This window comes from Narcine bancroftii, chromosome 7, assembly GCF_036971445.1.
Source record: "Narcine bancroftii isolate sNarBan1 chromosome 7, sNarBan1.hap1, whole genome shotgun sequence".
Taxonomy (NCBI): Eukaryota; Metazoa; Chordata; class Chondrichthyes; order Torpediniformes; family Narcinidae; genus Narcine; species Narcine bancroftii.
Genome location: NC_091475.1, coordinates 99,099,557 through 99,121,508, shown reverse-complemented (window position 1 = coordinate 99,121,508; position 21,952 = coordinate 99,099,557). Strand labels below are relative to the sequence as shown.

Here is a 21,952-nt window from a genome sequence, read left to right as displayed (position 1 = left end):
CACTGCAGAATTTGCTCATTCTGCTAATGGTTGCCCATCTAGAGCACAATCCAGATGTTTTCCTTGGTAACCAGTGTCAGATTGATGTATCTGGGAATAAAATGTGTAAGCAGAGAGGAGTTGGATACTAACAACTCAGAGCACAAACCAGTTGAGCTGAAGCAGGGGTTGAAAGCAGATCAAAAAATGGAAGTCTGCAAATATTATGACTTGGTCACTGTTGAAAATGGGCACGTAAAGGGAATTCTTCAGCTATTTGTTAAATCTACAGTTTTAAACAGAGCTGCAAGTGGAACTCAGAGAACATGTAGGAGGGACATGTGAGAGATTTCCAGATGATCTATTCTCAGATCTCGTGAGTGAAGCTCTGTGTTGGTGGATTCAGATTAGGCAGAGAAATTTCCAAGTTGATCTGAAAAGCTGAGCGGATATGGGCAAAATATCATGCAAGTTTGATGAAAACAAGCGCAAAGAAAATAACTGAAAAATCTGGAACTCCTTCTGTTGTGATTCTATACAGTGGCACAGCGAGAAGAGCTACTGCCTCCGCTTCAGCAACTTCCTGCACTGTCCATGTCGAGTTTGCACAGTCTTCCTGTGACTGTCTGGGTTTCCTCAAGGTGCTCTGGTGTCCTCCCACCTCCCAAAGGTGTGCTGAATTGGTGCATTAATTGGCCATTGTAAATTGTCCATTGTGTGTAGGTGAGTGGTAGAATCTGGGGAGAGTTGACAAGAATGTGGAGAGAATAAAATAGGACAAGTGCAAATGGGTGTTTGATGGCCATTATGGATTCAGTGGGATGAAGGGCCTATATAACCAAATTATTCTTTGTACTGTCACGGATTAATATTCACTTAGAATTTATTATTATTTCAGTTATTCTGTGACTATCAAAAAACTTCATAATTAGTATTGAACTGGCACTCACTTATCCTCCGTTCCTCTATGGCAAGGCCAGGCGAGTCCATATTGAGAAGGGCCTCAGCAGCCTCAATTGTTTCCATGGATTCATCTCCATTCTGACAGGAAGCCTCCACTGCAAACAATCAGAACAGAGCTTGACGGAATCCTGACACAAGACTCATGTCGAGTGAAACAAGAATCTCATTCAGTGATACTGTGTAACAAAGTTTAAATAAATCCATATACATTCTATGTTCACACACATCTACTATACATCTTTCGTTGTCAAAGAAAATATTTCTGATCATTTATTTCTGCTTTGTTCAAGAGTTTGTTCAGCAGATTAAAGTGGCCATGATCCAGTGATCAAAACCTGCTACTTTCTCTTTAAAGTACTCATACAATCTAGTCAAAGAACTGGATTATTTAAAATATTTCCATTGAATTGTCTGATAGTCTAACAAATCCTACCTTCATCAAATCAAACTCATCCAATGTTCCAAAGAATGGATTGCAAAAATTTGCATTAATTTAATCCCAATTACTTGATCTGCTCTGGACCTTCGAACCCAAAGTGATCAATAAAATTCTACCATATCTTATCCAGCTTTATATCCATGCACTCCCCCATTCTACTTTTCTTTCTCCATTCTCTGCTAACATTCAGTCTATTTACCTCAGATCAAAGCTAAACACACCCACCTCCAACAGTCCCATCAAAGCCTCTCTCCTGTCAAGAGCACAAAATGATTTGCCTCTCCCCATTTCATCCCCATGAAGTGTCTATGAAAGATTCACTATTTCAAAAAGATGCTAAATTGTCATGGATAACTGTAATAGTTCTGGCCCACCAATGCTTGTGTCATACAATGAGGTGGAACTATTAAAACATGCATAAAGCACTGTAGGATATGGAGAGGGTCAAGAAAACAAGATAAAGATAGAACACAGGAGAATAAGAGACTGTACAAGCATGAGAGGGGAAAGCATGAAATGCAATGGGACAATACTTAACAACAGGGTAATAGAACACAAAGAGAGCATGCAAGGAACAGAAAGTACATAAAGGGATGGTGAGACATACAAATGTTGAAAATGAACACACAAGCAGATTAGTTGAACAATAGTGTGAGCAGCACTTGTAGGGACCATCAGATCATCTGATGTAGCCTTGCAAAATAAGTGCTTCAAAGATTGGCAACAGTTTCACTTTTTAAGACTCTTCCACTTCCAATACATTTCTTTTCCTGTGAAAAACAGACCTATAATGGGACCTGTTCGACAGCAGCATTAAAGTCTGCACACACTAACTAGTTCAACAGTCCCTCAATACTTTAACAAGCAAATGACATTCAAAACTTTGAGGGGATAAAAAGGAAAGGAATTCAATTAAGCATATATTACGACAATAATGACAGCTTATACATTCACCAAGTATGTATGCATAAGTACTAATGGAAAAAAAGTGTAATTGAATTATCAAATGCCAAAGAAGTCATACACAAATAAAGGGAGAACAAGTTATAAAGAGAAAAAAAAAATCAAGTAAAATTAATTAACAAATGGAAGCAGAATGAACAGGAAATGAAGGAAAATTTGACGAGAGAGAAAAGTGACACCAAAAGTCGCTCTTTGCTGAAAGAGTGAAAGAAGTGGTTTTCAAGAATGAGCATCTCCCCCCTTGGAAATGTCCCTCTGATTGTTATTTACTTTGTTAACATCAACTCTCTCAAGAAAACAGAGTACACTTTGAAAGATCTTTAAATACTTTAGTCCCCAGCACAAAGATTTCTGCAGCATGCACAACAATAAAAGAACAATTTCAATTACAAGGCCGTTTTCACAATTCTGGTTAACCTGAAGGGTTTTACAGCTAGTTATTGTTCTTAGGAACAGAGAGATCTCACAAAGATCAATGGGGGAGTGATCACATTATCTGTTTATTAGCTGATTGAGGAACAATTGTTAGTCAAGTCACCGAATATAACTCTACTATTCTTCTCCAAAAACACTTTGGGTCTGTCATATTTTACAGAGCTGCACTGTATTATCTGCCCAGATTTTTGGTCATCTCTAGTGTGGAACTAGAGACCATAGGTTTCTGAAAGATACCAGAATGTCATCACTGAGTATTCTCTTCAATGATCAGTTCCTGCCAAATCAAATTTAAACGAGACATGGACAATAATCCTGGCCATGGCAAAGGTAGCCACACCCTCTACAATCCTGTGAAGACTGAGCTTGGCAGAGTTGTGCAAGTTGGTGGAATCAAGAAATACAACCCAAGGCTGATAATAACAGAGACAGAAAAATCAATTGCTATTTAGTTGAACGTGTTGATATTTCTAAGCCTCTCTTGAATGTGATAAAGACAAATTACAAGAGTAGGCCACTCATTCCCCTAAAATGATTGATTTGACTGTAACCTCAACTCTGCATTCCCATCTACCCATGGTAACCTTTCACTCTTTCTTATCAAGCATTTGTCTACCCTGCCGTTAAAATAAGTCACAACTGCTTCCATCACCCTTTGATATTCAAGGGCTCATGGCCCTCAGAAATTATTTCACCTAGTCTCTGTCTTCAACCGTTGGCTCCTTATTTTAAAATAGTCAGGCTAGTTCTTAATTCTACCACCGAGAAAACATTCTTAAACAAGACCACTATATATTTCAGATGCAGACTCACTAATTCTCTCTATAAATGAAGTATAACCACCTAATTTTTGTATTTGGTTCCCCCAGCAATAAACCATAAAACTCTGTTAACTTCCCTCGTTACTTGCAGAATCTCCATGCTGATTATATTAAACTTTGATAAGTTCGTGCTATACTATTTTCTATTATTTGTAAACATAGGAAATGATCCACAATCTTCTTTGAATATATTCTCTCAGAGGAACTTTGTAAAAGTTGTCCACAAGTTTTCTGGAAGCTGACAATTTTCCTTCATCTTTTTCTTTGGCCTTTGTCTCCTGCCAGACACGTGGCATTGATGCTCATTAAATATTAGAGTGATGGAGCTATCTGGCTGACCAGGCTGCTTATTTGCATAAGACTGCAGAGCCCACCTCACTGACAAAAGGAGGAAAAACCCAACACCCAACCCCAACCAACCAATCTTCCCTGGCAACCGCTACAACCGTGTCTGCCTGTCCGGCATCGGACTTGTCAGCCACCAACGAGCCTGCAGCTGACGTGGACATTACCCCTCCATAAATCTTCGTCCGCAAAGCCAAGCCAAAGAAAAATACAGATAAAGCTTTAGATAATTGCATGCCAGAAAGATTACCTTGCTCCTACTTAGAAGAAAATTAGAACTCATCAATCTTTGCTCCTCTCCTTTATTGTAAAAATATCTTACCACTTTGTTCTATAAAAGAGAGGTAAGTAAGTGAAGGAGCTAATGATGTGGTAACTTCAATGTGTGCCCGGCTTTCAGTGTAAGATCAACTGGATCTCAATAGGTGCGAAGGAGGGGCAAAGGGATTAATGCTTATCTGGCAATCAAAGATTTGGTCAGAGGACAGCAGCAAAAAGTACTGGGTGTCATTTGCAAAAGAAGGCATAGAATTCTTACTTTCTTCCTGAGTTCTTTCAAATTTGGAACACCTGAAGGTGAACTCTTGAACTGAAATACCTAGGCATCACTCAGTGAAGTACGGGGTTCACTTTCTCCCATCTCCTGCCTCTTTCAGATCCACTTTAGAGAGCATTTTGACAGAGGGGAATCCAGTGGACCTCATTAATGCATTAATTTCTTGGAGTTAAAAGTTTCTGAACAAAATTAGTCAATCAAATTAAACAACTTTAAATTAAAATCAGTCAACTGCACGACATGCAGATGGAGCACGAACTGACCTTTGATGGAATATGCAAAATTTATGACTTACTGCCTAAAAATTCAGCAGTTTTTTTGTACTGCCTGCAATCACCATCTGGGTCAATTTTATGAGACATCTGTTGCTACAGCCGTCCTTGCTATTATGTTATCCAATAAGAAAGGACAGTCAGACACTATTACTGCCAGTTTCCAACACATGCAATTCAATTTTATAAGATTCCTCAGTGATTTAATTGCTATCAATAGAACTTCCGCAGAATTAAATAGAGAATAAATTCTAACCTCTGCCTCTTCACCTATTGTCAAATCATTTAAATTCAGAGGGATGATGAGGGTACATTTATGCCAGAACTTTTTTCTAGGAATTGAGTCTTGCCTGACAAGCATGGCAGTTACACAATTAGTCATCCTGATTATCCAGTCGCCCAGTCATAATCCACAACTAGAAAGTCAAAGCAGTGAGCATCGGACAAGTTGACATCTGCCCCCAATTCATGCTGAAGTGGGAATTGATTCCCTTTTCAAGGGACTCACTGATGTCAATGAAGTTATGGGTACAAAAGCCATAAACAAATTACAATATGCAAAATCAGCTTCTTCAAGTGCAAATCTTTATGGAATATTACTGTCATCTTCAACAAACATGTCACAAAATCTACCCCCAATTCATGTCTAATGTGTATAAGTGTAGCAAAGTTTTTTGGTTCACAGTCCAATCTCACTGGTTGCAGGTAATTCTTGTACTGTGCACAGAAGTTAGCATTAATAAAGTTCACTAGGCTTTGGTGCTTAACAGGCAAACGGTTACCACTCAGGAGCGTTCTTGTTGGTTTTCAGAGAGAGATTCCTTTTGTTCCAGGACATCCACACCTGATTCCTTTTTAATCAGTCTTGCTGACAAAACTTGCTCCCTTTCAGGGTTCTCCAGATGATCCTCTTTCTTTCAGGTCACCACAGAGTTCCTTTCATCAGACAGCCAGTCTTCTACTCTGACCAGGCAAACTTCCAAAGTTTACCAGCTTGTCCCTCTGGAACTGAAGTTTCTGTCTCTCCTCTCTCTCACTCCCTCCCTCCCTCCCTCCCTCTCTGAGAGCAAAACTGATCTGCCTCTGCCTGCAAAGATCACATGCTCTTCCAGACAAGCTGCTGTCATATGTTGCTACTTTGTTGCCTTTTGCAAAATAGCACTCTGCAAAAATTCAGTTTTAAAATGTTTGTGTGCAACCTCCTCTCACAATCATCCCAACCTCCAAATACTCTGTCACACAACTAGTATATTAAAGCTTTGACCCAAAACAGCTTCAAAAACAATGAGATTTTTCACGATTAAAAACTTAAAAATCAAAGCCACCTCTCATAAGAAATGAAGATGACTTTGTTGTTAACCATGGAAGTAAAGTACGTGCACATCCATGAAATGATTCCGTTCCATTTGTGTCAGAACAACTTCACAAGATCACAAGACAAAGGAAAAGAATCAGGCCACTAGGCCCATTGAGTCTGTTCCATAAATCTACACTAGTTCCAATTTCCGGCCTTTTCCCCATATCCCTTGATACCCTCACTAATGAGATACTTGTCTATATCTTGTTTAAATATTCCCAGTGATCTGGTTTCCACTGCTGTATGTGGCAGTGAGTTCCACAACCCTCTGGCTAAAGAAGTTCTTCCTATTCTCTGTTTTATATGGTTAACCTGTAATTTTTAGACTATGCCCCCTTGTCCTCAATTCACCCACCAAGGGAAACATCTTACCCGCATCCACCCTATCTAAACCTTTCAAAATACAAAATGCCTCTATGAGATCTCTCATTCTCCTATACTCCAATGAACACAACCCAAGAGCTGCCAAACGCTCCTCATACATTAGCCCTTGCATTCCGGGAATCATCCTAGTAAATCTCCTCTGCACCCTCTCCAACAACATCACATCCTTTCTAAGATAGGGGGTCCAAAACTGCACACAGTACTCTAAATGAGGTCTCACCAGTGCCCCATAGAGCCTCATCAACACCTCTTTACTCTTATACACTATTCTTCTTGAAATGAATGCCAACATAGCATTTGCTTTCTTCACTACCAATCCCACCTGGTCATTAACTTTTAGGTTTCCCTGCACGAGGACACCCAGGTCCCTTTGCACACCCAAGGTCTGAATTTTCACCCATCCAAATAGTATTCTGCCTGTTTATTTCCACTGCCAAAATGTACAACTGTACATTACTCTGTGCTCAATCTACTCTGCCATAATTTTGCCCAGTCTCCTAATCTGTCTATGTCCTTCTGCAACTTTACGCATTCTACTACACTTCCTACTCCGCCACCTATCTTGGTTTCATTCGCAAACTTGGCCACAAAACCATTCATACCATAATCCAAATCACAAATATAAATTGTAAACAGCAGTGGCCCCAATACTGACCTCTGTGGAACACCACTAGTTACAGGCAGCCATCCAGAATGGGAACCCTTAATTTCAACCCTTTGCTTTCTGTCTATCAGCCACTTTTCTATCCAGTTTAATAACTTCCCTGTAATTCCATGGGCCCTCATCTTATTTACCAGCCTAATATGTGGCACCTTATCAAAATCCTTTTGAAAATGTAAATAGATAACATTCATAGCCTCTCCTTTGTCTATAGCCTCTCCTTTGTCTATAGCCTCTCCTTTGTCTATAGCCTCTCCTTTGTCTATAGCCTCTCCTTTGTCTATAGCCTCTCCTTTGTCTATAGCCTCTCCTTTGTCTATAGCCTCTCCTTTGTCTATAGCCTCTCCTTTGTCTATAGCCTCTCCTTTGTCTATAGCCTCTCCTTTGTCTATAGCCTCTCCTTTGTCTATAGCCTCTCCTTTGTCTATCCTTCCCGAGATTTCTTCAAAAAACTCTAATAGGTTGGTCAGGCAGGATCTACCTTTTTTTTTAAAACTTTATTTATTCATTCAAAAAACAAATAATATGACATATACAGTAATTAAACATGAACATTTTATATATATATATATATATATATATATATATAAAAAGAAAAGAAAGAGGACCCCCCCTTCAGCCAACTCTCCTAAGGAGAGCCATAAGAAAAAAGAAAGAATATTAAAAAAAGTTAAATATACATATTAAAATCTAATCAATATAAATTGAAATGTAAATATTCCGAATATAGCACCCACTTAATAATTTTTAAAATTATAATTATCATGCAAAACATATGTAATTTTTTCCATTATTAAACAATATTTGATCTCATTATGCCATCTATTAATATCAATCATATTTGTATCTTTCCATGTACCAGCAATACATTTTTTCGCTACGGATAAAGCTAAATATACAAAAGCAAGCTGAAACTTATTTAATCCCAAGCCTTTCAGAGGTTGCAAACTACCCAATAAAAATACTGTTGGATCTAAAACCATTTTAATCTTATAGAGATATTCTAAAAACAATTGAATTTTCTTCCAAAAAGATTGTATATGTATACATGACCAAACATCATGAAAAAAAGTTCCAACCGTATCACCACATCTAAAGCACAAATCTGATTCATTAAAACCATATATTTTTTTAAATTTTCAGGTGTCAAATATAATTGATGTAAAAAATTGCATAACGTGCATTTATCAATCTAGTTACACTATCATAACAGATATCTAACCAATTGTCTTCAGAAATAAATAAAACCAATATCCACTTCCCATTTAATTTTAGATCTATCCCAACCTTTTTTATCCATACCATCCTGTAATATTTGATACATAAATGAAATATAACCCTTCTCTGGTACCTTCATAAGAAAAGTCTCAAATTTAGTCATTTTAGGAAAAATCATATCTCTACCAAACATACATTTTACCAAAGATCGAATTTGATAATAAAAAAATAAAGAATTCTTATCAATACCAAAATCTTCCCTCATCCGATTAAAAGATAAAAATTTACCCTTTTTAAAACAATCTCCCAAATTTTTCACACCTTTAAATCTCCAATGCAATAAACTTTGATTATGTATTGCAAAAGGAATAAGTTGATTATTATACAATGGAGTAAAAGCCAATAATTTACCCCTAGAACCTATCATTTTATTTTTCTTTATCCATAACTTCATTAAATGTTTTAGTATAGGCACATTATATTGTTGTAACAAATTCATATTCCACCTAAACAAAAATTGATGTATTTCAAATTCAGAAATACTTGCCATCTCAATTTTAGCCCAACTAGGAGGCTGTACCAAATCCATCAATGAACTAATAAATTTAAGTTGGGCTGCCTCATAATAATTTTTAAAATGTGGTAAACATAATCCCCCTAACTCATATTTCCAAGTTAATTTATTCAAAGCTACTCTCGAAAATTACCCCTCCATAAAAACTCCCTAACCATTTTATTTAAATCTCGAAAAAACATTATCAAGTAAATACAGAATAGATTGAAACAAATATTGTATACGCGGAAAGATATTCATCTTAATTGTATTTATCCTTCCCATTAAATTAATAGGTAAATCTTTCCATTTAATCAAATCAGATTTAATTTTTTTCATTAATGGAACATAATTTAATTTCTATAAAGATTGATAATTAACATTCAAAATTATACCCAGATATTTAATTCAATCAGTCCACTTCAAATTAATAATATTCTTATAAACTGAATAACCTCCTTCACTTACCGGTAATATTTCACTTTTTTCCCCAATTAACTTTATATCCAGAAAGACATCCATATTGTATTAAACATTCCTTCAAATGCAAAAGTGACTGAGCTGGGTTTATTAAATACACCAATACGTCATCAGCAAATAAATTAATTTTATACTCCTTATTTAAAACTTTCATACCTTGTATCTGTGTATTTTGTCTTATCAACTGTGCTAAAGGTTCAATCACTAACCCAAACAAAGCTGATGATAAAGGACAACCTTGACGAGTTGATCGAGTTAACTTAAAAGATTCTGAAATCAAACCATTCGTCAATACTCTAGCTACCAGTTTACTATATAGAGCCCTAATCCAACTAATAAAAGAAGGACTGAACTTAAATTTCTCCAAAATATTAAACAAAAAAATTCCATTCAACTCTATCAAATCCTTTTTCTGCATCTAAGGATATCACCATTGGATGATCTAAAGATTGTCGAAATCTATTAATTTAAACTAATAACTCGCAAAATATTATCTGAAGCATATCTATTTTTTTTATAAAATGTGTTTGATCAATATGAATCAACTTTGGTAAAAATTTAGCCAATCTATTTGCTAATATTTTAGCTATTATTTTATAATCTACATTTAACAATGAGATTGGTCCAAATGAAGATACCTTCAAAGGATCTCTATCTTTTTTTTAAGAAATTACTGTAATTAAAGCACTAGAACAAGACTCAGGTAATTCATAACGTTCTCCAACTTGACGTAATACATCCCCAAACACTATAGATCATAAAAAAAATTTATATAATTCAACCGAAAATCCATTATCACCAGGCGATTTACCATTTGGCATTTCCAGCATAGCCATTTTAATTTCCAAATCAGTAAATGGTTCTTCTAACTCCTGTATATCTCCATCCTCCAATATCGGTAAATTCAGCTGTGATTAAAAAAAATCAATCGATCCAGTTTCCTGTTTTCCTTCAGATGTATATAACTTTTTATAAAATTAATAAAATTCATCATTAATCTCACAAGGTTTATAAGTAATAAGAGAATTCCGTCTAACAGCATTGATAGTCCTCGATATCTGTTCTTTCTTTAATTGCCACGCCAATGCCTTATGTGCTTTCTCTCCCCATTCATAATACCGTTGTTTAGTCCTATTAATCACACATTCAAATTGATAAGATTGCAAAGTATTATATTTCAATTTCAGCCAAGATAATTCTATTTTCTGATCTTCTGTAGCATCTTTCTGAAATTCCTTTTCTAACTCATCGATCTGTTTCTCTAATTCAAGACTCTGATTTAATCAATTCTTTTTTATTTTAGTATAACTAATTATTTGTCCTCTCAAATAGCCTTTCATAGCCTCCCATAATACAAACTTACTTTGAACAGATTTAGAATTTTCTTTCAAAAAAATTAATTTGTTTTTTCAAAAAAATCAATAAATTCTGTATTTTTTAACAACATTATATTAAATCTCCAACGATAAGCTATTTGAATTTTCTCAGAAGTTTCATATGTAAAATATAACAGAGAATGATCTGAAATCACCCTACTTTTATATTCCACTTGTTGTATTTTCCCTTGTAAATGTGCCAATACTAAAAAGAAGTCAATCCTTGAAAACGATTCTTGTCTAGATGAATAAAAGGAAAAATCTTTCTCTGTCGGATTAAGACGACTCCAAATATCTACTAAATTAAGATCTTTCATCAACGCTTGAACCTGGATTGCCATTTTGGATTTTTTAAACTTTCTAATAAAGGTTCCAAAACACAATTAATATCACCACCAACTAAAATATTATCATTAGCTTGATCCAAACATAAAAATGCATCTGAAATAAATACTTAATCATCTTCATTTGGAGCATAAATATTTAAGTAAAGTCCAAAATTCACTAAAAATCGTACAATTCAATTTAAGAATACATCCTGCCTTTTCCTCCATTGATTGTAATTCAAAAGATAAATTTTTATGTGTCAAAATTGCTACACCTTTAGCTCTATAATTAAATGAAGAATATACATGCCCAACCCAATCCCTTTTTAATTTCACGCTTTCCTTCACATTTACAAATGTGTTTCTTGTAAAAAGGCAATATCAATTTTCATTTTCTTAATATACGCCAAGACTTGCTTACATTTAATCATACTATTTAATCCTCAAACGTTAAAAGTAGCAAACCTCAACTTTGACATAACTACTATTATTACTAAATACCAATAATATCTTTATATAAAAACTCAAATCAACATATATAGGCCCTCCAATAAAAAAAAAACAAATTAAAAACTAAGAAAAAAGTTTAAAAAAATAAAAATAAAAAGATAATAAAGAAAAAAAATCCTCCCCCCCAAAAAAAAACTACCAAAAGGTAGTAATCCTCTAAACAAAATTTGGGTGTGGATCACCCATCAGTGGCTGATGACTAGAAAAGAACTTAGTGCAAATCTCTCCCATCCCAGCCAAACAGTCAATAACATCAAAGTATCATAATAACAAGAGAAAAAAATAAAATAAGAAAATTCTTCTTTTCATCCAAAAGACTCCAACCTGGAAGATCCCATTTCAGAAGGAGGTAGTCTCTTTCCATTCCCTTTTTTCCCATTTCTTCCATTTCCAGAGCTACCAAATTTTTCTTTAGGAGATAATAGTGGACTACGTCTTTGTCCTCTTATATCTGGCAATGAGTCAGCAAAAAATCATTACTTCACAAGCAGTTTCAAAAAACCGAAATTGATAGTCGCCGTAAAACACCTTCAACACTGCAGGGTAACGAAAAGTAGACTTATAACCTTTACGTCACAAAACTTCTTTAACTGGATTGAATCGACGTCGACGTTGAATGACATCTTGACACAGATCAGGATTAAAAAAGACTCTGCTATTCTGAATCAATAATGGGGTTTGTCGTTGTCTCGCATTTTGTACTGCAATTCGAAGTATTGCTTCTCTATACAAATAACTCAGACATCAAATTATTACCGGTCTCGGGGGTTGACCAGCTGAGGGTATTCTTTTTAAAGCTCTAAGGGCTCTTTCCAGTGCCAATCCCCCAGGGAAAAATTCTTGCCCTAATATATGCAGAATCCAGTCTTTAAAAAAACCCAAGAGGATCTTGTCCTTCTATACCTTCTGACAAACCAACAATTTTCACATTATTCCTTCTGCTTTGATTCTCCAAATAATCTATTTTTCTTTCTAGCTCCTTCTCACGATCTCCTAATTCTATGACTGATTTTTCCACCTTCAATGCTTTTTCTGTGTTAGAAGTCATTTGTTGTTTACAGTCCAAAAAAGCAGTCTGAAATTTTTTTTAAACTTCATAAGATGCGTCCACACGTGCCTTAACCATATTTAATTATGAACTTATACTAGCATTCATTTGAGCCATTTCATTCATTAGAGATGTCAACAAAGGTTGAATAACTGCATTCAATTGCATACATTGTGAATCAGTAAATCTCAGCTCTGCTCTCTCTGACATGGTGGCAGAACAAGGTAACTGCAGCTCCTGCTTCAATTCAACAGAAGGCATTTTAAAAGTTTTACTGCAGGTCTGGACTCCCAGCGATGGCACCCTGACTTCCTCAGGGAGTCGCCGCTGGTCTCCCCCTGCATCTTGTTGTTTTCTCATCAAACCTTCTTCCAGAGAACAGGTAATTCCAGCGCCATCCTTCATTTGGTGAGTAATAGGGTTTTTTTCAGCCCACACAGGCGATCTTTAGGATTTAGGCAATGAAGAAATTGAACCTGGGGCTGTTTCAAGTTATCTATGTCCCAGATCTTCAACACTTCGAAAATGTATCTTATTTTTAACTTAAGGTTTAGTGTTTTTACCATTAGTGGCCATAATAATTCCTTAATAATTTAAACTAAAATTTAAAAAATTTAAACTTGAAAACAAAGGGTTAAAAAACGGGTATTTAAAAGTCTGGCCAGAGAAGTCGAGATTGCACGTCTAGACTCTACACCACACATGTCAAACTCAGGCCCGCGGGCCAAATTTGGCCCGTAATATAATTATATTTGGCCCGCAAGATCATATCAAATATGTATTAGAGCTGACCCACTGGCTGCCGCGCCAGTATAGCGCATGCACAGCTAATACTACAAATCCCAGAATGCTTTGCAAATGCGTTGGCGCCCACCCATCAGCCCGCTAATCGCCCCCACCTCCTCTGTTTACTTTCATTAGCATCTGCGACCTGTCGCCAAACTCACGTAATAAACCCCTTACGAAAAATGGCCAAATGAAAGACAGAAAACAGGACCTTTCAAGACAGGTGGGTGTCAAACTCAAATTCACAGAGGGCCAAAATTAAAAACTTGGACTAAGTCATGGGCCAAACTAAATATTTATTGAAAATTTTCAATGAGTTTGACACCCCTGTTCTACGCCATCTTGCCACGCCCCCAGGATCTACCTTTTGAAAAACCATGCTGACTTGAACCTCTCTTGCCATGCACCTCAAGGTATTTCATCACCTCATCCTTGAGGATCAACTCTAGTATCTTCCCAACCACATGTTGCTGGACGGGAAAACTAATGGTGAGATGCGTCAATGTTAAACTTTTGTATCTTTTTTCTTCAATTTTTTTTGGTTGCTTGAGGCTGTCAGTTGCTTGAATTCCAGATAACAGGAGTTTTAGAGTAGTTTGACTAAGAAGAATCACTGACTTTTATCTCAAGAAGGTGAAACATGAAAGGAGACAGAGGCATTGGGTGCCAAGCGTCTCAAAGGTGTACTCAAGAGTGTGCTAATTAGAACAATGCCACACTTTATGAGGATTATAAACCTGGCTTCAGTGTGGAAGATAGACTGGTGACCTAACAGAAAGAAGTGTTAAATCACCAGTCAATCTTCTGATGAGCTGAAAAAAACGGAAACAGAACAATGCAGGGAAACATTTTCATCAGACACTGCCTAAACCCTAAATAAAGTTTTTAAAAAAAGACACTGCCTAAACCCGAAACTTGGCAGTCTAGTGGAAAGTTTAGAAACACATTTTCAAAGAAAGGGCAGGAAACGAACCGTAGAAGAGATGAGAAACTAAATCGGCTCTCCTGTTCACATTGAAAATACAATTACAAACTGTGTGTAATGCAAAGCTGAAAGAAAAACAAGAAATGTTGGAAGTAGTTAACAAATCTGGCAATATAGTGGCAAGTTCAATGCTTTCGGCTTGTGACTTCTCATTAGGACTGCTTTTCAAATGTGTTTTTAAATTCAAGCTATTCCGATTTTGGCAAAGGAATTCACTTGCATATTTTGGCTCAGAAGGAAAGCTTCTTGTTTAATATGCAGATGCCTCTTATTTGTAATGCAGGAGGCACCAGAGGATGCATATTTGTTCATCAAAGTCTGAGAAATGCAACCAATCAGTACATTCTGAAAATTACCCTGTAAACTCACCTTCAGTTCTGTCCGCGTGGCTCTGCAATTCTTACAGAGGAAACACTGAAACTGAGTGGTTAAAAACTGCTTGATTTTCTGATCTTATTTTCAGACCATTATTTTATGTTCAACTTTTGAATATACCAGCAATGAGCAAATAACTTTACTATGAAATGTAATCAGCCTCCAGTTGATCAAAAATACAGGCAAATATTTCAAATTAGAATGAGCTGTATTTCACCCCCCCCTCCCCCATATGCCCAACTCTATTAAATTATTGGCTAAACTCTAAATTCTCAAGGCTGAATTGTGCTTATTTCCTCCATCCCTCCACATCCCACACTCCCATTGGTCAATTAGAAATTACAGTTGCAAATTTCAGGACAAAGCATCCAGCTACAGAATGACAGAACTATTGAGCAAAAGCCCTGCTTTGTGACAACTCCAACACTAAAACATGTTTATGCATTGGATCAGTCATAATGTCACATGATCATAAACTAAAACAAATTTTAAAATACAGATCTTACCTTCTCCCTTTTAAAAAAAAATAAAAATGCAGTTTTGCTAAGTCTTTAGTTCCTACCTAACAGCAGTTCAAATAACCTCTGCAACCACTTTGCCAGTCCAACTACACCCAGCCTTGGCACCCCATTCAACCACACATGAGCATCTCCTATGCATTACAAGGTCTTCCAGCTTCTATCTACACCATGATGGTTATGTCCTACAACTCCTTTTTCTCATGCAAGTAATTCCATTTGTTCAACACAAAACCTTCTCAGTTTTGTCACCCCCACCAGTGTCCTCCTGAATGACCTCTCATTAAAAAAAAAAATCCTGTACATGATACGACTATCTCACTGATCTTGTTGAGATCAACTCCTGCTTTCCTAATTTTGACTGCATGTTTAGATCAAAGGCCCCATCTTATTTTGGGAATATCATACCACCTGTTACCAACCTTCCTCTTCTTTTGAATTCTCACTTGAAATATATTCCCCTTCCTGAGGCCACCACAGACCAACTCCTTGTGGTTCCCCCCTCCAAATTCCTCTGCTAAACATTTGTTCCCTCCATTACCAGCACACAGTCTGAAACATCTACAAAATGCAGCAACGCACAAAATCCTGGAGGAACCAACTACTCCAGTTTTACAGCATTTGGAGTTATTTTTTGTTTTTTTTTTTAAATTTGGACATACAGCATGGTAACAGGTCCTTTTAGCCCAAACACATTCGCAGAACATTTTTTTGAACTGTGGAAGAAGACCAGAGCACCCAGAGGAAACCCACACAGACATGGAGAGAGCGTGAAGACAGTGCGGCATTTGAACCCCACTGTAACAGCGTTGCGCTAACTGCTATGCTAACGGTATTGCCCCATCTACAAAATTCATTTGTTACCTACTCAGATTAGTCCACAAATTAGTCCTCCTGTGGTTTTGCAAAAGAGACTCTTGGAGTTTGCCAAGGTGGAATAACGGAATAATTCAGCCACTGAAGTTGGAATTCGAGGGCCAAACCCATCGGGACCATTGCCTGAAGAAGGCGCACAAAATCAGTGAACCGGTGCAAACTCGAAAGGCCAACATGGCCTGTTTCCGCTCCGTAAATGGTTATATGGTACCATGAAGGACAATGCCACCAGGTGCATAGAACTTCATCAGTGGCTGATTTCCCTAAAACTCACACACCATCCTGTCTTGGAACATAGTTCAAATTCTTCATCGTTGTCAGATCCAAATCTGGGAATTCCCCTGCCCAACAGCGCTGTAGATGCATCTTCAGCAGAAAGACTGCAACTGTTCAAGAAGATAGCCTATCATCAATTCTCAAGGGAAGTTAGGAATGGGGAATAAATGCCGCAACGGCATCAACTGAATATTCTGTAAAATATTTTAAACAACACTTCTTTAAAGCGCCTTCAAAAATTCACTTCTTTGACCAAGCCTTTCTTCCTTAATAAATTCATCAGCTCAATACTTTTAAAAACAGCTACATATTGTAACAATGCTACAACCAGACACTATGGAAATGAGTGGGTAATTCGCTCATTAACCGAGCTTGGAGACAACACAAATGACTGAGATTGATTTTGTGCACATAATTTATCTGTAAATATTCTCTACTCACTGCATTTTTTTGAAGAAATTACTTTATTTTTTGGAAGAAGTTGATGTTGTTAATGTTTCTTCTACTTTCTAAATTTTCTGAATGAATCATCTTTGTTTGCTGTCTAATGGACAACTTGCTATGAAACACATGCTCCCCTTCGATTTATTTGCTGATGCCATTTTGTTGATAAACGGCATGATTTTAAATTGTAGCTCAGATAAAAAAATATATTTTGCATCACTTGCAACTTTAAAGGTAGTAAACTGGTTAAAACATGCGCACTTAAATGCTGTAACATTCAAAGCCAAATGTCCTCAACTCTTATTTGTTCAAATACAGTAAAACCCCTGGTATCTGGTACCTATGGAAATTGGTATATGCTGAATAAGTGTATTCCGTGGTTGCTTGAGACTTGCTCTCACAATGCTTAACTAATACACTTGCATTAAAAATAAACTTGTACTGAACAAACTTACCTTAGTTTCAGTCACATTATTTGAAAATATTTAACTGATGCTGCATCTGCAGGTTCCTCTCCCTCCATGGAGCCACCCAAAAGATGAACAATAAAATTATAGATAATTAATTCCCCCTCCCCCAAGTTTACAGAAGAAGCCTTTGACCAGAATGATTTTTACTAAGCAGAGATAAGGAGACACTGTGAGTGTCACCCCAATGGCGAGTGGCATCAACCAGCTCCTCATCCTGGACGACGCCATTACTGTTTCACACAATTGAATTCAAACAGCTGCTATGAGCAACGCACAACCAAAGCACTCAGCTGGCTGAATATTGAAATTTAGACGTACACCATGGTAACAGGTCCTCTGGCCCACAAGCCCATGCCAGCCAATTACATTTAATTGATCTACAACCCCGGCACATTTTGAAGGGTGGGAGGACACTAGAGCACCCAGAAGAAACCACTGCAACACAGACATGGGGAGAATGTGCAAACACCTTACGGACAGCGCCAGATTTGAACCCTAGTCAATGGGGTTGTAACAATGTTGCGCTAAACTCAACAGTAACCATGCACCCCACTTGCTCCCATCTTCATCAAAGGTTTGTTTACTTCAGAGAACATTTACTTTTACAATTTTAAACATATATTTTTTACAAATAATGTTATTCTTATTTAGTTAAATTTTTTTAATTTATTTTCCTTGATTTTTTTGATGGTTGCTAGAGGCTGCAAGTTGCTGGAATTCCAGATACCAGGCATTTTACTGTATTTTCAAAATAGCATTTATCATCTTGACCTGCAGTGGAAGTGTTATCCTCAATCTAAATATTATGCAACTTAAGTCAACAGTACAATTAGGTCATCACAAGAAGCTGAACCAAAAGAGTTGTTGAATTTATAATAAAGTCAGTCATTCCTCAAAGCTGGTTACCCTCAATATCAGCACAACTGATTGATGAAATAAAACAAAAATCAATAAAAAGATAATTAATTACAATGATGCTGAAAAATATACAAATTATTTGATTTTTCTAAAAACTTACAGCAGTAAGCTGAAATTCTGCCAAAATAATAACTAATATGTTTATTGAAAAATACATTTCTGCACATTTTAAATGTAATAAATAATCTGCCATGAGAGTATAATTGGAATTAGAAAGAAAGTGCATTTGATTACTCCTGTTTGCTATTGCCACTGAAGACAAATCAATGTATGAAGGGTAGGATTTTCAGCTCTAATCAGCTGCCCATTATTTTGGCAGACACCAGTACTTCGCACACTGTGCTAAGTTTGGAAACTTGTGTTGACATTAATTCAGTGTACATAAATGGAGATGCACTACAAGAAGAGTTTAGCAAGAATGCCAGCACATCATCATCATTCTCACTTCTCCATTGATAAGTTCTTTTACCTTGTGCATTATTTTGGCATTGAATGGTCTAATAATGGGACAAGTTTGTTGTTGTCTGCTCTTGAAATAAACCTATGGCATTGAAGAATAAAAAGCTTGATTTCTTGATCACTTAAAATGAATTTGGAATCAGTATGGCTTCCTATGGAGATTTGGAAGAGTTAGAGGCAACTCAAACACCTGATGGTCTTTTGAAAAATCCATTTATTAAACTCAATGTTTTACAGGACAATCAACCACTCAAGTAGAAGCAGAAACAGATAATTAAAAATCAGACACCACTCTGGCGCTGATGGTGGTTGCACAAATTATCGAAGAGGTAATTGTTCACCACCTGGATAAAGAAGCCTACAATTTTGGGTTTTGTGATTTTGCTGAGAACATCAGAAATCATAAGCAAGACACTGCAGAAATCTTGAGCACTGCATCTACTGGAGACAGAGCTGAAATCATCCAGTCAACATAGCAGAGGCGAGCTTAAATTATGTGACATCACATACTTCCTGCTTTAAAATACCATCCTCACTACCCCACATACAATCTTATTCACCTGTCATAATTTGCTTTCCACACAAAATTCAACCAGAAACATTTTATTCTGTTATTGAACAATTTACTTGGTACCTCCACCTTTTTGAAATGCCCCAGAAGAGAAGCTTAGACAAGTGTGAGATCAATGGAAAAAAAGTGATTTTTAAAGAGCACAGTAAAGGAAGAAAAGGAAGAGGAATCCAGAACCAGGGATAAACAGCAAATAAATGAGATATTTGATGACACCATAAAACCACAGTACACTACAGCACAGAAACAAGCTCCTCGGCCTTATCTAGTCCACGACAAACTATTATTCTGCCTGGTCCCATTGACCTGCACCTGGACCATAGCTCTCCATGCCCCTCCTAACCATATACATCCAAATTTTTCTTAAACTTCAAAAAACGAACCCTCAATCCCCAATTCAGCTGGCAGCTCATTCCACTCACTTGTTTCATGAAGTTCCCCCTCAACATCTCACCTTTCACCCAAGTCCCTTTTTTTTGGGGTACAGCAAGGTAACATGCTCTTCTGGCCCACGAGCCCATTTGACCCAAATACTAGCCCCGCACATCTTTGGGAAGTGGGAGAAAAGTGGAGAAAACCCATGCAGACGAGGGGAGAACCTACAAACTCCTGACAGGCAGCGTCAGATTGGAACATGGGTGTAGAGCTCGTCGAAAGAACCAAAGACTTGTTGATCCAAACCAAGGCTTTTATTAGCAAAAGACCGGAGCTCTTCACAGGTGGCCGACCAGTCCGGAATGATCCGACCTGGCTAGGGACACAACCCTTTAAGGCCCAAACAATAGGTGTGGCTTAGCTCTCAGCCAATCGCTGTAAGCACAGTCTAGATACAGTAACTATATACACTATGTACATTGGTGATAGATCTGTACTATCACAATGGGTCGCTGGGAATGCAAGCGCATCGCGCCAACCACCACAGTAAGCCTCAGTGGAAAAAGCCTGGTGTATCTATCTAGACCCCTCATAATTTTATACACCGCAAATCAAATCTCCCCTCATTCTTCTCAGCTCCAGGGAATGAAGTCCAGATATGGGAATAAAAAGTGAATCAAATATCATACAAAACTTTCTGAAGTTCTAAATATCTGGAAGTGATGGGAAATACTTCTCAGGAGACTGTTGGATGGGAGTTGAAAGGGTAGAATAGTGACGGTGCGACTGTTTTGAGTACCTGGCACCGAGGAGTGCTGCTTGGAAATAGTGCATTCTACAAATACGCAGCTTTCGAACAATGCTCTCTCTCGGATGCACCAACCATAAGGATTTGCTCCACTTTGCACTCAGCCACTCTTGCATTAATGTTACTCGTTCATCAGACGTCTGACTTCCTGGTCTCAAAATTCCTAACTGCTCCCGTCCCTCCCCCTCTCATGTGCATTGCCTCAAACAGGATCTCACCCCTTTTCCCCCCTGACACCACTTCCAGTCCGAGTTCTTACCTGCTTTTATCAACAGATCCAGCTGGTTACGTCCCTCGTAAAGGGCTGTGGCCATTTTAACCCGCCCCTCAGCAGATGACCCAAAAAAGAGGGCCGGGGACTCGAACTGCAGGGATCCAGAAATGATGCAGTCTTCCGAAGCCAAAGTAAAGGGGGAAACCATCCGGAAATCAGCTGCAGACCAAAGCTTTGCAACACTCGGCGGGGGTGGAGCGGGAAGCGCACTCGGCTCCCACCCCGCCGACGGCTCCGGCCCAAGGGCAAGCGGCGAGCCCGGAGCCCGGGCGTCCCTTCCGTCAGCTGCCCACCGCGATGAGGTGGCCGCATTCGCCACCCCGTGCCCCGGGTCGTGGTCGGGCTCGGCGGGGCTGGAGCATGGCTACCTCCAGCGTCTGGTGCAATGGTCGACGCCAATGTTTTGCTGGACTTCCTGGAGAAAGGTCGATCCATGTGAGAGTGAAGCGGCGGCTGGTGAAGTCAGCGGCTCCACTGGGTGAAGCATCGCCCAGTCCCCGTCGGGCAGCGAGCCCCCTTTGCTCGGCTCCCCTGATCACAAGGAGCCAACCGTGGGGAGGGCCAGGCGTTTTTGCCCCCCAACCACGTCCACTGCCTCTTCATTTCTGATCATTTCAGCGAATATCGCAATTTATTCGAAAAGTAGTGATTTTTGGGGGGGAGGGGGGTCATTTTAATAACATGCGCACCAAAGTTCTTACTTGCTGCAGCCAAGCAGTGACTTCAATGGTAATCTTGAAATTACCTATGTAGTAAAGAGATGAATAGAATTGAAAGATGATAAAAATTCAGTTACATTTGGTGCAAGAAAAGAGGCATTTCAATAGTGCAGATAGGTATTTTTATGCTGGTATAGTTTATGGTTGGAGAAAAAAAAGCAGGGTGATGGGGTTCTTTATAATGAGACCTGGCTACCTCTTGCAGCATTCTGCGTTTCAGGGCATTCAATTGTGATGCAACCAAGTTAGTATATACAGGTCCACCTGCAGAGATCTGACAGTAGATTTGACTGCATGCAAAATCCCCTTGGACCTCTCCGAAAGTGGAGGTAGATGTTGCCTTCTTCACGGTCACCTCATTGTGCTCGTCTTCCAAGTGTTTTAGGGAGCATATTCCTCAAAGATTAACTTT

The 21,952-nt window shown here is 38.0% G+C and overlaps 1 protein-coding gene across 11 annotated transcripts in view; it reads right to left on the bottom strand.

Annotated features, from left to right (window-relative positions):
* Positions 1-21,952, bottom strand: part of LOC138739134 (ETS-related transcription factor Elf-1-like) — a 154,931-nt gene that overhangs the window by 18,769 nt on the left and 114,210 nt on the right. For 7 of the 11 annotated variants that reach the window (XM_069890635.1, XM_069890636.1, XM_069890632.1 and 4 more), the window contains one exon: positions 930-1,037. In XM_069890635.1, coding sequence (XP_069746736.1) covers positions 930-1,037 — 108 coding nt within the window. Of the gene's footprint in view, positions 1-929; positions 1,038-9,414; positions 9,675-10,237; positions 10,335-11,962; positions 12,090-20,806; positions 21,243-21,952 lie in introns of those variants that run through there. The other 4 variants (XM_069890640.1, XM_069890639.1, XM_069890638.1 and 1 more) reach the window with 4 other exon arrangements.